Below are 14884 nucleotides of genomic sequence, written 5' to 3' on the forward strand. Positions count from 1 at the left end.
CTGTTCTTTGAAGAGTTACAATATCTTCCAGAATTAATACCAAAAAAAAGGATGTTCTTTTCATCATAGGGGATTGGAATGCAAAAATAGGAAGTCAGGAGATACCAAAATAACAGGCAAGTTTGGCCTTGGAGTACAAAATGAAGTAGGGCAAAGGCTAACAGAGTTTTGTCAAGTAGAATGCACTGATCATAGCAAATACCCTTTCCAGCAACCCAAGAGATGACTCTACATGTGGACACCACCAGATGGTGATGGTGACCAAAATCAGATTGATTATGTTCTTTGCACCCAAAGATGGAGAGGCTCTATACAGTCAGCAAAAACAAGACCTGGAGATGATTGTGGCTCAGGTCATAAGCTTTTTATTGCAAAATTCAGACTTAAATTGAAGAAAGTAGGGAAAACCACTAGGCCATCCAGGTATGACCTAAATCAGATGTCATGATTATATAGTAGAGGTGACAAATAGATTCAAGGGATTAGTTCTGGTAGAGTGCCTGAAGAACTATGAACAGAAGTTCGTAACACCATTCAAGTGGCAGTGACCAAAACCATCCCAAAGAAAAAGAAATGCAAGGAGGCATAGTGGTTGTCTGAGGAAGTTTTACAAATAGCTGAGGAAAAAAGAAAAGTGAAAGGCAAGGGAAAACGGAAAGATATACCCAACTGAATGCAGAGTTCCAGAGAATAGCAAGGAAAGATAACGCCTTCTTAAATGAACAATGCACAGAAATAGAGGAAATAACTAGAACGGGAAAGATGAGAGATCTCTTCAAGAAAATTGGAGATATCAAGGGAACATTTCATGTTCATGGAAGGATGGGCACGATAAAGGACAGAAATGGTAAGGACCTAACAGAAGCAGAAGAGATGAAGACGAGATGGCAAGAATACACAGAAAAACTATACAAAAAAGATCTTGATGACCTGAATAACCCGTGATGGTGTGGTCACTCACCTATACCCAGACATCGTGCAGTGTGAAGTTAAGTGGGCCGTAGGTAGCATTACTACCAGTAAAGCTAGTGGAGGTGATGGAATTCTAGCTGAGCTATATAAAATCCTAAAAGAAGATGATGTTAAAGTCATAATCCCTTATACATACATACATATATATGTAACATACATATATATACACACATAGTAGAGGTAACAAGTAGGCTAAAGAGATTAGATCTGATGGTGCCTGAAGATCTATGGATGGAGGTTTGTAGCACTGTACAGGAGACAGCAACCAGAACCATCCCAGAGAAAAATTGTAGTAGTAGATGAAAAAAATTGTTCATGTTTGACAGTTGTTGATGCTGAGTGATAGATACACTGGATTGAAGTTAAGTTTTTTACCTTCTCAATTTGTCACATTGATAGTTATAAGATGCTCCAGCCTTCATATCTGCTCTCAAAGCAGGAAGGATGATGCAGAAATTTTCTCAGAAGTCTGCCAGTGGTTTTGTACCTATATGTCATTGGTTTGAACCTATTACTGGCTCTCTTCTAAAGAGACTGGGAAAGCAGATTTAGCTTTCTTTAGCCTTTGTTATGGAGGCAGACCTGGGAAAAGGCAATTGAGAATTGGCGTTTTTGTTTGTTTTTGACTGTGCTAGGTCTTTGTTGTGGCTCCCAGGCCTCTCTGGTTATGTTACATAGACTCTCTATTTGGCACATGGTGAGAATTGCTTTTGAGTTAACCTGCCAACAGTATCTGAGACAAATGTCAACAAATAAAAACTGCTTTACCTTTAGTTAGTTTTTGACCTCACTTTATTTTCTTGTCAGGTGGCTTGCTGCCTGCATTTCCTTATGTAGCTCTCTTCTTGGCTACTGAAATTGTATTTTTGTACATCTGCGATTTAATAATTTAATCATTATTTCCCATTAACATGTAGAGTCCGGATTCTCTGGAATAGTTGAAGGTGAAGATGTCTTTTTCTTGGACTTCTGTGGTGTTACTTCTCCTCCTACTTTTTCTTTCTGTGATTACCCCTTAATTTCTTTCATTGGTTTGAAAGAACCAATTGCTTTACTCTTAAGTGTTAGTGTACATAAGATTCTGTCCTCAACCCTCTTCCCAGTAACTCCATTCTGTATCTCATTAACTCTTAGTGCTGTAATTGATGTCTGATTTCTAAATATCTCAACACTCATCTTTTTCTCTAATCTAGACATTTATTTCCAGTTGTTTTGCAAACATTCCTATGTTCCCTTCACTTCAGAAATGTTTATTGTTCTCCATTGCCTTTTACTTAGGTTCAGCTTCCTTAACATGACTTCAGGGACCTTCAAAGTTTGTCTCTGAGCTGTCTTGCCAGGTTTTCTGCCTCATAATTCCTTTTTGTCATGTCCATGCTGCGGCCACACTGGTTCCTGGAATAGAACATATGTTTGCCTGTAATCCTCCTTTTACGTATTGCCACAGTATGAAACCTAACCTGATCCTTCCCTCTTGATAACCCTTTTTAAAGGGCTACCTGAAAAGCAACCTTTTCTTTGAATTGTCCCCTGAGATCCTCTCTGAGGAACACTTGGTACAATATAAGGGGCAGCATTCATGTCTCATTCTGTAGAATGGTGTCCTCTAGAGTTCTGCAGAGTTGAGTAAACTGTCTTTAACGCTTACCTAAGCTGGTGTTTTACAGCTCTTCTATACCTCTTAACAATTTTATGTGTACTTCCTATTTTACCTAAATAAATGTCAAGGCGTTTAAAATACGGGGAATGTGTTTCTTTTTCCTGAGTTGCCTGAAACTGACTATTTATTGAACTAGACACTCAAAATATTTTACTTTGAAGAAAATATTCATATTTTAATATACTAATAAATCACTTAACTTTTTAAAATGTTTTAAATTTTTTTAATTAAAAACATTTTTTAATAAAAAAATTTTTTTTCCAATTTTTTAAGATTTTTTATTTTTTATTTTTTTTTGCTGCACCACATGGCTTGTGGGAACTTAGTTCCCCAGCTAGAGATTGAACCTGTGCCCTTAGCAGTGAAAACATGGAGTCCTAACCATTGGACGGCGAGGGAATTTCCTTAACATTTGTTTTGAACAGTATTCTCTATATATTGCAGGGAAAGATTGAGCCTTATAATCTTAACTGTTCATTAATATTGTTTATTCTCAAAATAGGTATCCTGATTGGAATCCTGAGATCCTCCCATCAAGAAGGTAGTTATTTTTTTTTAATAGTGGTATTATTGAAATTTGATTTTCCTTTAAAAGTAAACACTTTTTTTTTTTTAAGGCACTGTTTTGAATAGAATCTCATTTTTACCATTTTTATTTTTAAACAGTAGGGAAATGCAACCATCTCTAGAAATCTTTAGTTACCCCAGTTTACCTGTAATAGCTCCCATCTGTGAACTTTTCTTTTTTAGTCTTTTCTGAAAATACTTTATACTTTTATTCTTATTTTATGTTTGTGGGATCTTAGATTATAAATGGCAGATTATAAATGGCTTGAAGGCTGAGAATGGAGTTTCCCTATTCAGTGTGTATAAATACAAGTATAGGAGTCAAATATTTGTGGAAGGCGTAATCTTCGTGGGAAAATTGTTGAGAAACATTTGTTATTTCCTAAATTCTTTATATAACTTAATACTTTCAAAACATAATTGGATATAGTAGTGATATAGGAAAAATGCAAGAAATTGGTGATATTTATTTGTGAGTAAACAAAACAGGAATGTAAGCAGTCAGAGGTGATCATCTGCTTTGACTGATCCTTATTCATTTACAAAACCTAACTGCATCATAACAAGCAGGTTTTTGCTTTACATAAATACATGATATTAGAGTTTGGCATTGTTAATATTAATAGCTTGATTTTAAGAAGGTAAATCTGTCATTGATATAAATTTAAATTTATAGAAAATTGATGAATCTTGTGTTTTTTTTCTTGCACTTTGTAGAAATGAAGGCAATAGAAAAGAAAATGAAACTCCAAGAAGACGATCTCATTCCCCCAGTCCGAGGCATTCTAGGAGATCAAGCTCAAGTCACAGATTTCGTCGATCTCGAAGCCCCGTACGTTGTATGTATAGACCAAGAAGCCGAAGTCCAAGAATTTGCCATCGTTTTATTCCTAGATACAGATCCAGATCCCGTTCACCGTATCGAATGAGAAATCCATTTAGAGGTAGTCCAAAATGCTTTCGATCAGTTAGCCCTGAAAGGACATCAAGGAGATCAGAGAGATCATCAGGTACACTTATGTTTGTGAATAATAAGTACTTATTTTGACTAAACCATTCTAGTTTTTTTTTTTTTAATTCATTTGATTTTTTTTTCCCTGTATTTGCGTTAAGCTTGAAATGTGACTTACTTACTCTTCTCAAGATTTTTTTTAAATGTTGACATTTTGAGATATTTGGCTCAGCTCTTTTTGAAACTTCTAAGGTTTTTAAGAAATTAAATGTTGTAATTTATTAAATTTTAGAATTTCTGTGTGAAATTTGACTCACATTACCACCTCTTTCGTTCTTCTTCCCTTTATTATGTATCACAAGAAATGTGGGAGAGTGTATCTACACACCCAACATCAAACTTAAAAAAACCGGGGATATACAGATATCTTAGTTTGCCTTAGTAATTGATTATAGACTTGTCTTCCATGAATTAATTTAAAACATTTTAAAATTGTTCAAATTTTCAACGTGTGTCTTAATGTTGGTTTAGTGACCTTTCCAGAAGTATTTTTTACATAATTTTTTTTCTGAAATCTTTTCAGAGGTCTGAGATTTTTTTTCCTTTTTCAACTACATATCTCTGAAATAAAATATGGTAGCCAAAATAGTGTATCCAGCACATTGGATGCAGAATTCTCTGATTAGAGAATTCAGATGTCTTCTTTTAAGCCCAACATTTAAGTGTTCAGGAAAATAATACTCATCTAAAAAATTTTTGTTTTGAAAGTAAAGTTTTTTATAAAAATATATTGTTTATGTTAACATAGGAGTTTTATTATTAAATAATATTTTTAAAATTCTATATTAGTTTCTTCTGTGGTAAATATTGATAAATTGAATACAAATGCTCTTTGGAGTCCTCAGTTTTTAATCCTGTAAAGGGATACTGAAATCAAAAGTTTGAGGATCTCTGGTATAAGAGAAGCTCACTGAATAAAGGATCTTCATGTGAATACCTTTTGAGTAAAGAATTAAAGACTAATAATTTTTTTGTATGTATTTGCCACCTGTTGGCCTAACAGTGGCTCAGTGTGTTAAATATTTGGGCAGTTGAGGGGTTATATTATTTTTTTATAAAGTTCTTTTCAATTGAAGTAGTATTTGTGTACTTTTAATAGATAGAAAAAAAGCATTAGAAGATGTAATACAGCGATCTGGGCATGAGTCAGAATTCAGTAAACAGAAGCATCCTGAAGCAGTTGATAAAGGACACTCACCAGCACAAAAACTTAAAACTGGCAGTGGAGCAAAGACATCAGTTAAATCTACAAGTTCTGCAAAGAGTGATTCAAATATAGGAGGACATTGTACTCGTTACAAATCAAAGAATCTTGAAGATGATACCCCATCAGAAAGTAAACAAATGGCTGATAAAACTGTTTCTCTGCAACGTAAGGTCAGTACTTCTTTGTTAGTGAAAGTAGAAGTGTGTACCTTCACTTGTTAATATGACAAAGCGAAAACAAAGTTGTTCAGAATTTTTAATTTTCATATTTTTGAGGAAATTGTGATTTATTTTGATACGAAATATTTTTTTATTGATTTCTGTTTTGAATACAGGAAAGGTCCAATAATTAAAGTCTTATAGATTACAAATATCAAAATTGAGAACATTTTGATGGTTTGGTGTTTTTGGCTGACCACACTGATCCATGTTACAAGTTTTGCTCTCTGATTGGGGAAATGGACGTAATCAGTAGTATTAATGAGTTTTTGTAATCTTTGTTAGTAATCTATGAGTGACTATCTGCTGAGAATCATTTTTAATCTGTTTTATGTTTTTTTATAGTATAGTTCAGAAGCTACTTTGTTGCCCAGTGTAGAATACTAGTCTGTTTTCTGGGTACTAATAGGTGTATTTTATAACATTAACAGATCTTCAAGTGTTTAGGTATACATTTCTCTTAACATTGTCTTAACTTTAAACAATTACAGTTCCTTGCCCCCATAGAGCTTATATTTAATAGGATGAACTTACAGTAATCAACCTGATACTACAGAATTTTGAAGAAATATTGAGTATAGGGAATTAATTTTGAAAAGGCTAACTGGTTCTGTAACATTCATTTTGTTTCTAGATTTCTAGATGGCAGTAGTGGAACTTTAAAAGTTTTTTTGAGTCAATTTTTAACATAGGTGGTAAATAATAAAGTATATTCAAATTGTATATATGAATCTATTAAAATACTATGTCTATCTAGATATTTTTTAAATTATTACAACAGACTAAATAAAGCTGTAACTTCAGCTTTACTGATGATGTGCCATCCAATTTTGTATAGAAAAGTACTCTTTACTAGTTTTGGACTACTTCATAGGTCTGGTTTGTTACGAAATGCTTCTCTGTACAGAAAAGAGCATCTGTGATTGGTTGCCTGTAAACTGCCCACTGTTGGGTTTGAGTGGTAAAATATAAAACATTTCTTCCTGCTTTTCTTAGTATTTCAAAAAGTTTTTAAATGTTCTAAAATATTTGTATAAGTAGAAAGTATAAGAATTATTTATATTTATAAGCAGAAAATATATTTTAATAAAAAAGATTGCTTAATGTACTAGGATAAATGGTAGAAAAATTATATTGGGAATTATTGTAACTATACGTTGTCACTTAATTTGGTATAATTTTCATTCATCTCAAAAATAGCTTCGGAAGGACCAGTCTTCACATTATGGTCCTGTTCTTCTGATATCTGAATTACCAGAAGATGGCTGTACTGAAGAAGAAATTAGAAAAATATTTCAACCATTTGGAAAGGTTAATGATGTCCTGATTGTTCCATACAGAAAGGAAGTGAGTTATTTTGTCTGTTCTAAAAAGTCATAATTTTGTTTTATAAAGACTTGTCAGATCTTTCAGCTTTTACTCCATATACAACTGTTACTTGAATTATGTAAATGTTTGGAATTGAATGAACAGGGTTCCTAGATACTGCTTTATATCCTTTACAACAGCACACTGTTTTTTTAGACGAGTACACTTTTCTTTGAAGGGCCAGATAATATTTTAGGTGTGGCATGTCATAGGATTTCAACTATTTTGCTCAGCTATACAACTCTGTTGTAGTACTTAACAGTTATAGATGATATATAAATGAATATGCGTGGCTGTGTTCAAAAAAACTTATTTGCAAAAAAACAGATGGCAGGCCATAGTTTGCCATTCATTGCTTTAGCACTTCAGTGAGGTGATGTTAAAAAAAAAGATTTTGTTTGTACAGTATTTTTTACATTTGAATTGTATTTCTGTAACTTACATAGTAAAGTTCTATAAACTCTACAAACCCTGGAGTAAACAGAACATGAAATTAGGAGGTAAAACAAGGGAACATAGTTGGTATAATTTTCTTTGTTGCAAGAAACCTTAAAAAGTTCAAATTTAACGGCAGCTAGACTAGATCCTGCCTTCTTTCCTATTGTTCAGTGAGCCCTGCCTTCCTGTTTCTTACTCTCTTATGATCTTGCCATGGACTGCTTCCTCCTTATCTTGGTAATGGTATAGAAATTCCATTAGGTTAAATGTCCATTTTGTGTGTGAAAACATCCTAAAGATCAGATTATACTTTAGCAAGAGGAAAAAGTGAAAGGAGGTAAAATCAACAGGACTTGAGGTAATTTCAGTTTTATATTCCACAAGGAAGTATTAAGTCAGAGAATTTTAAGGTAGATTTTTGACTTAAAGTATAATATGTTTCATTTTAGGCTTATTTGGAAATGGAATTTAAAGAAGCAATTACTGCAGTCATGGAGTACATTGAAACAACACCTCTTCTGATAAAAGGGAAAAGTGTGAAAGTATGTGTTCCAGGAAAGAAAAAGTCACAGGTAAACTGAATTTAGTTCTTACACAGTTGATTGTTGTTTAGTTTAATTTTTTTGAAGTATGTTATATACAGAGAAGTGCATAAAACTTAAAATGTTAAAAAAAAAAAAAACTTAAAATGTTAACTCCATAGACTGTGTATGAATTCACATACACTGAACTGAACTTCGTGTATGCATGTGTCTGTGTATGTGTGTGTGTTAGTTGCTTATTCGTGTCTGACTCTTTATGACCCCATGGACTATAGCCCAGTGGGCTCCTCTGTCCATGGAACTCTCCAGACAAGAATACTGGAGTGGGTAACCATGCCCTCCTCTAGGGGATCTTGCCCACCCAGGGTCGAACCCACGTCTCATGTCTCCTGCATCGGCAGGTGGATTCTTTACCACTAGCAGCACCTGTGAAGTCCCATATGGGTTTCATCAGTTCAGTTCAGTTCAGTCGCTCAGTCGTGTCTGACTCTTTGCGACCCCATGAATCGCAGCACACCAGGCCTCCCTGTCCATCACCAACTCCCGGAGTTCACGCAGACTCACGTCCATCGAGTCAGTGATGCCATCCAGCCATCTCATCCTCTGTCGTCCCCTTCTCCTCCTGCCCCCAATCCCTCCCAGCATCAGAGTCTTTTCCAATGAGTCAACTCTTCGCATGAGGTGGCCAAAGTACTGGAGTTTCAGCTTTAGCATCATTCCTTCCAAAGAAATCCCAGGGCTGATCTCCTTCAGAATGGACTGGTTGGATCTCCTTGCAGTCCAAGGGATTCTCAAGAGTCTTCTCCAACACCACGGTTCAAAAGCATCAATTCTTCGGCACTCAGCCTTCTTCACAGTCCAACTCTCACATCCATACATGACCACAGGAAAAACCATAGCCTTGACTAGACGAACCTTCGTTGGCAAAGTAATGTCTCTTGCTTTTGAGTATGCTATCTAGGTTGGTCATAACTTTCCTTCCAAGGAGTAGGCGTCTTTTAATTTCATGACTGCAGTCCCCATGGGTTTCATAAATGTTTGCTAATTCTGTTACATTGGTATTTTCCCCTACTGGATTGCTTGCCAAATGGCAAATTGCTTGCCACATTGTAAACAATTAAATGGTAAGCAATAGAGTAGGGGAAAATACGTAACAGAGTTAGCAAACATTTATGAAATCTCTGGCTAGGTCCAAACCACAACCTTGACTACATCCTGCAAGCCCCTTGCATGTTTCAGTCACTTATTTGGAAATCAAACCACGTTAAGACTTAAACATTTTCCTCATTCTTTCAAAGTTCTGTGTGGCATTACTTGGTATGAACATACCATGATTATTTTATCAGTTCCCTTGTGGATTGCTTTTTAGGTTATTTCTAGTTTTTCATTACTATAAACAGGACTTCAGGTAACTTTCTTGTATATGGCTTTCATAGGCCTTTATTATGCATTTTGAGATGATGGCTATAGTGGACTTGCTGGGTACTAGGATATACTGTAATAAGAAATGTTGGATCACCTGTTAAATAGCTGTAACAATTCACAGTCTAATAATTGATGTGAGTGCAGGTGTCTCTCCATTATAAATGACATTTTATTATTTGCAGTTTTAAAATCCAGTATGTAAAAAATGGTATCTAGTTTTGATGATCATCTTTAATGTTGTGTTTGAGTTGCTTTTTTTTAAATGTGTTTATCTATTGTAGTTTCTGGATTTGCTATTCCCACAAGGTTTTCTATATATGTATAAGGTATTTTAAGTTGCTGGTCTGTTTCCTGTTTAGCGAAGTTGCTTTAGTGTTTGTTGCAAGCTGGTCTGCTGGTGCTAAATTAACTTAGCTTTTGTTGTTGTTGTTGTTCAGTTGCTAAGTTCAGAAGCATGCCAGGCTTCCCTGTCTTTCACTGTCTCCTGGAGTTTGCTGAAATTCATGTCCATTGAGTTGATGATGATATCTAATCATCTCATCCTCTGCTGTCCTCTTTTCCTTTCCTCTTCAGTATTTCCCAGCATCAGGGTCTTTTCCAGTTGAGTTGGCTCTTTGCATCAGGTGGCGAAAGTATTGGAACTTCATCTTCAGCACCTATTCTTCCATTGAATATTCAGGATTGATTTCCTTTAGAATTGACTGATTTGATCTTGCTGTCCAAGGGACTCTCAAGAATCTTCTCCAGCACAATTCAAAAGCATCACTTCTTCAGTGCTCAGCTTTCTTTATGATCCAACTTTCACATCCATACACGACTACTGGAAAAACCATAGCTTTGACAATACATACCTTTGTTGGCAAAGTGATGTCTGCTTTTTAATACACTGCCTAAGTTTGTCATAGCTTTCCTCTCAAGGAGCAAGAGTCTTTTAATTTCATGGCTACAGTCACTGCAGTGATTTTGCAGCCCAAGAAAATAAGATCTATCACTATTTCCATTGTTTCCCCATCTGTTTGCCATGAAGTGATGGGACCAAATGCTTGATCTTAGTTTTTTGAATGTTGAGTTTCAATCCAGCTTTTTCACTCTCCTCTTTCACCCTCATCAAGAGGCTCTTTAGTTCCGCTTTACTTTCTGCCATTAAGAGTGGTGTATAATCTATATTTCTGAGTTTGTTGATATTTCTGCCAGCAGTCTTGGTTCCAGCTTATAATTCATCCAGCCCAGCATTTCGCATGATGTACTCTACATATAAGTTAAGTAAGCAGAATGGCAATATACAGCCTTGTCATACTCCTTTCCTAACTTGGAACTGAACTGTTGTTCCATGTCTAGTTCTAACTGTTGCTTCTTGACCTGCATACAGGTTTCTCAGGAGACAGATGAGGTGGTCTGGTACTCCCATCTCATTAAGAATTTTCCACAGTTTTTTGTGATCCACTTAGTCAAAGGCTTTAGCATAGTCAGTGAAGCAGAATTAGAAGTTTTTCTGGAACTCCCTGTTTTTTCCATGATCCAGTGAGTGTTGACGATTTGATCTCTGGATCCTCTGCCTTTTCTAATCCCAGCTTGTACGTCTGGAAGTTTGCAGTTTAGGTACTGCTGAAGCCTACCTCGAAGAATTTTGAGCATAACCTTGCTAGCATGAGAAATGAATGTCTTAGCTTTTGCTTGTCTATAAAGCTTCTGATTTCTCCATCGAATCTGAAGGAGAGCTTTGCTGGGTAGAGTATTCTTAGTTGTAGGTGCCTCCCTTTCATCACTCTAAATATAATTGTGCCATTCCCTTGTGGCCTGCAGAGTTTATGCTGAGAAATCAGCTGATAATCTTATGGGTGTTCCCTTGTTTGTTATTTGCTTTTCCCTTGCTTCTTTGAATATTTTTTTTCTTTGTCTTTAGTTTTTCTCAGTTTGATTACTGTGTGTCTTACCATGTTCCTCCTTGGGTTTATCCTGCTTGGAACTCTCCTTCCTGGGACTCTATGTGGACTTGGATGACTTTTTCCTTTCCCATGTTAGGGAATTTTTCAGCTATTACACTAGTATTTTCTCAGGTCCTTTCTCCCTTCTCCATTTGGTACCCCTATAGTGTGAATGTTGGTGTGTTTAACGTTGTCCCAGAGTTCTCTTAGATTGTCTTCATTTCTTTTCATTCTTTTTTATTCTTTTCCATGGCAGTGATTGCGACCATTTTGCCTTCCAGGTCACTTATCCATTATCTGCCTCTCTTACTCCACTATTGATTCCTTCCAGTGTATTTTTCTCTGCAATTATTGTATTTTTTTTTTATCTCTGTCTGTTCTTTAGTTCTTCTGTATCTTCTTGCATCTTCTTGATCTGTGCCTCCATTCTTTTTCTGATATCATGTTTCATCTTCATCTTCACTGTCATTATTGTGAATTCTTTTTCCGGTAGTAGGTTGGCCATCTCTACTTCACTTAATTATTCTTCTGGGGTTTCATGTTTCCTTCTTCTATGACATATGACTCTTCTCTCATTTTCTCTAACTTTCTGTAACTGGTTTCCATTTCGTAGGCTACAAGATTGTAGTTCTTGCTTCTTCTGTTGCTCTCTGGTGTATGAGGCCATCTTAAGCGACTTGTGCAGGCTTTCTGATGAGAGAGGCTGGTTCCTCCCCTGCTGTAGACTGAGCTGCGTTTTGTCCCTCGCTTGGGCAGGGCCATGCTGAGGGAGACTTAAGTCTGCTCATGGGTGGGGTGTGTTCCTGTCCTGTTGGCTGTTTGGCTTTGAGGTGACCCACCACTGAAGTTTATAGGCTGTTTGGTGGAACTAATGCAGGCCTCTAGAAGGACTCATACCAATGAGTACTTTATAGAATTGCTGCTGCCAGAATCTTTGTTCTGCAGTGGGCTACAGCCATCCCTGCCTTTGCAAGATCTTCCTTTAGTAGGCAGGTGGGTCTGACCAAGTCTCTATGGGGTCCTGCTTTTTTCCCCTGAGTCCTGGTGCACACAAGACTTGTCTGCTCCTTTCCAAGAGTGGAGTTTGTGCTTCCTCCAGCCTTGTGGAATTCCTGCAGTCAAATCCTGCTGGCCTTCAAAACCCAATTCTCTAGGGACTCCTTCTCCTGTTACCAGACTCCAGACTGGAAGCCTGACACGGGGCTCAGAACTTCCAATCTTATGGGATAACTTCTGTGGTTTAATTGTTTTCCTGTTTTGTGAGTTGCCCACCTGTTGAGTATGGGATTTGATTTTAACATGATTGCACCCCTCCTGCCATCTCATTGTGGCTTCTCTGTCTTTGGATGTAGGGCAATTTTTTTCTGGTAGGTTCCAGCCTTTTTTTTTGGTCACTGGTTCTTCAGCAGTTAGCTGTGAGTTCGGTGTTTTCCTAAGGAGGTGAGTTCATACCCTCTGCTCCACCAACTACAGTATTGCCTTTAATTTATCTTTTTCAGTTTTTTTTAATTGAAGCATAATGTATTTACAGTGTTATACCAGTCTCTGCTGTACGCAAAGTGACTCAGTTCAGTCGCTCAGTTGTGTCCGACCCCATGGACGGCAGCACACCAGGCCTCTCTGTCCATCACCAACTTCCAGAGTTTACTCAAACTCATGTCCATTGAGTCGGTGATGCCATCCAGCCATCTCATCCTCTGTCATCCCCTTCTCCTCCTGCCTTTAATCTTTCTAAGCATCAGGGTCTTTTCAAATGAGTCAGTTCTTTGCATCAGGTGGCCAAAGTATTGGAGTTTCAGTTTCAGCATCAGTCCTTCCAATGAATAATCAGGACTGATTTCCTTTAGGATGGACTGATTGGATCTCCTTGCGGTCCAAGGGACTCTCAAGAGTCTTCTCTAATACTGCAGTTCAAAAGCATCAATTCTTCACTGCTTAGCTTTATAGTCCAACTTTCACATCCATACATGACCACTGGAAAAACCATAGCTTTGAGTAGATGGACCTTTGTTGGCAAAGTAATATCTCTGCTTTTTAATATGCTGTCTAGGTTGGTCATAACTGTTCTTCCAAGGAACAAGCATCTTTTAATTTCACGGCTGCAGTCACCACCTGCAGTGATTTTGGAGCCCCCCAAAATAAAGTCTGTCACTGTTTCCATTGTTTCCCCATCTATTTGCCATGAAGTGATGGGATCAGATGCCATGATCTTAGTTTTCTGAATGTTGAGTTTTAAGCCAACTTTTTCACTGTCCTCTTTCACCTTCATCAAGAGGCTTTTTAGTTCCTCTTCACTTTGTGCCATAAGGGTGGTGTCATCTGCATATCTGAGGTTATTGATGTTTCTCCCAGCAATCTTGATTCCAGCTTGTGCTTCTTCCAGCCCAGCATTTCTCATGATGTACTCTGCATGTAAGTTAAATAAGCAGGGTGACAGTATATAGCCTTGACATACTCCTTTTCCTATTTGGAACCAGTCTGTTGTTCCATGTCCAGTTCTAACTGTTGCTTCCTGACCTGCATACAGGTTTCTCAAGAGGCAGGTCAGGTGGTCTGGTATTCCCATCTCCTGAAGAATTTTCCAGTTTGTTGTGATCCACACAGTCATAGGCTTTGGCATAGTCAATTAAGCAAAGTAGATGTTTTTCTGGAACTCTCTTGCTTTTTTGATGATCCAACAGATGTTGGCAATTTGATCTCTGGTTCCTCTGCCTTTTCTAAAACCAGCTTGAACATCTGGAAGTTCACGGTTCACATATTGCTGAAGCCTGGCTTGGAGAATTTTCAGCATCACTTTACTAGCATGTGAGATGAGTGCAATTGTGCAATAATTGGAGCATTATTTGGCATTGCCTTTCTTTGGGATTGGAATGAAAACTGACCTTTTCCAGTCCCATGGAACCGCTGAGTTTTCCAAATTTGCTGGCATATTGAGTGCAGCACTTTCACAGCATCATCTTTCAGGATTTTAAATAGCTCAACTGGAATTCCATCACCTCCACTAGCTTTGTTCAGAGTGATGCTTTCTAAGGCCCACTTGACTTCACATTCCAGGATGTCTGGCTCTAGGTCAGTGATCACACCATCGTGATTATCTGGGTCGTCAAGATCTTGTGTTGTTCTCTTGTGTTGCTGGAAGAGTGACTCAGTTATTCTCTTATATTCTTTTCCATTATGGTTTATCACAAGATATTGTATTCTCTGTGATGTACGTCAGGACCTTATTGTTTATCCACTCTAAATGTGATAATTTGCATCTACCAACCCCGTACTCCCAGGCCATCCCTCTCCCTCCCCCCTCCACCTTGTCAACCCCAATTCTGTTCTCTGTGTCTAAAAGTCTTTCCATTTTACAGATAGGTTCATTTGTGCCATATTTTAGATTCCACCTGTGTGATATCAGGTGATAATTGTTTTTCTCTTTCTGACTTAACTTCACTTAGTGTGATAATGTCTATAGTTGCATCCACGTTGCTGCACTTGGCATTTCATTTTTATGACTGAGTAGTATTCCACTGTATTTATACCATATCTTTGTCCATTTATCTGT

General features: G+C 37.1%; 1 protein-coding gene across 22 annotated transcripts in view; it reads left to right on the forward strand.

Annotated features, from left to right (window-relative positions):
* The window catches only part of ZNF638 (zinc finger protein 638), a 143745-nt gene that overhangs the window by 75620 nt on the left and 53241 nt on the right, over positions 1–14884 (forward strand). For 14 of the 22 annotated variants that reach the window (XM_086323860.1, XM_086323861.1, XM_086323873.1 and 11 more), the window contains 5 exons: positions 3135–3173; positions 3917–4209; positions 5311–5588; positions 6837–6983; positions 7892–8014. In XM_086323860.1, the coding sequence (XP_086179986.1) occupies positions 3135–3173; positions 3917–4209; positions 5311–5588; positions 6837–6983; positions 7892–8014 (880 nt within the window). The remainder of the gene's footprint in view (positions 1–3134; positions 3174–3916; positions 4210–5310; positions 5589–6836; positions 6984–7891; positions 8015–14884) is intronic. The other 8 variants (XM_086323862.1, XM_086323874.1, XM_086323869.1 and 5 more) reach the window with 1 other exon arrangement.

Source organism: Bos grunniens, chromosome 11 (assembly GCF_055505025.1).
Source record: "Bos grunniens cultivar Pamir isolate PY7600 chromosome 11, Bosgru_T2T1.0, whole genome shotgun sequence".
In the NCBI taxonomy this organism is placed as follows: Eukaryota; Metazoa; Chordata; class Mammalia; order Artiodactyla; family Bovidae; genus Bos; species Bos grunniens.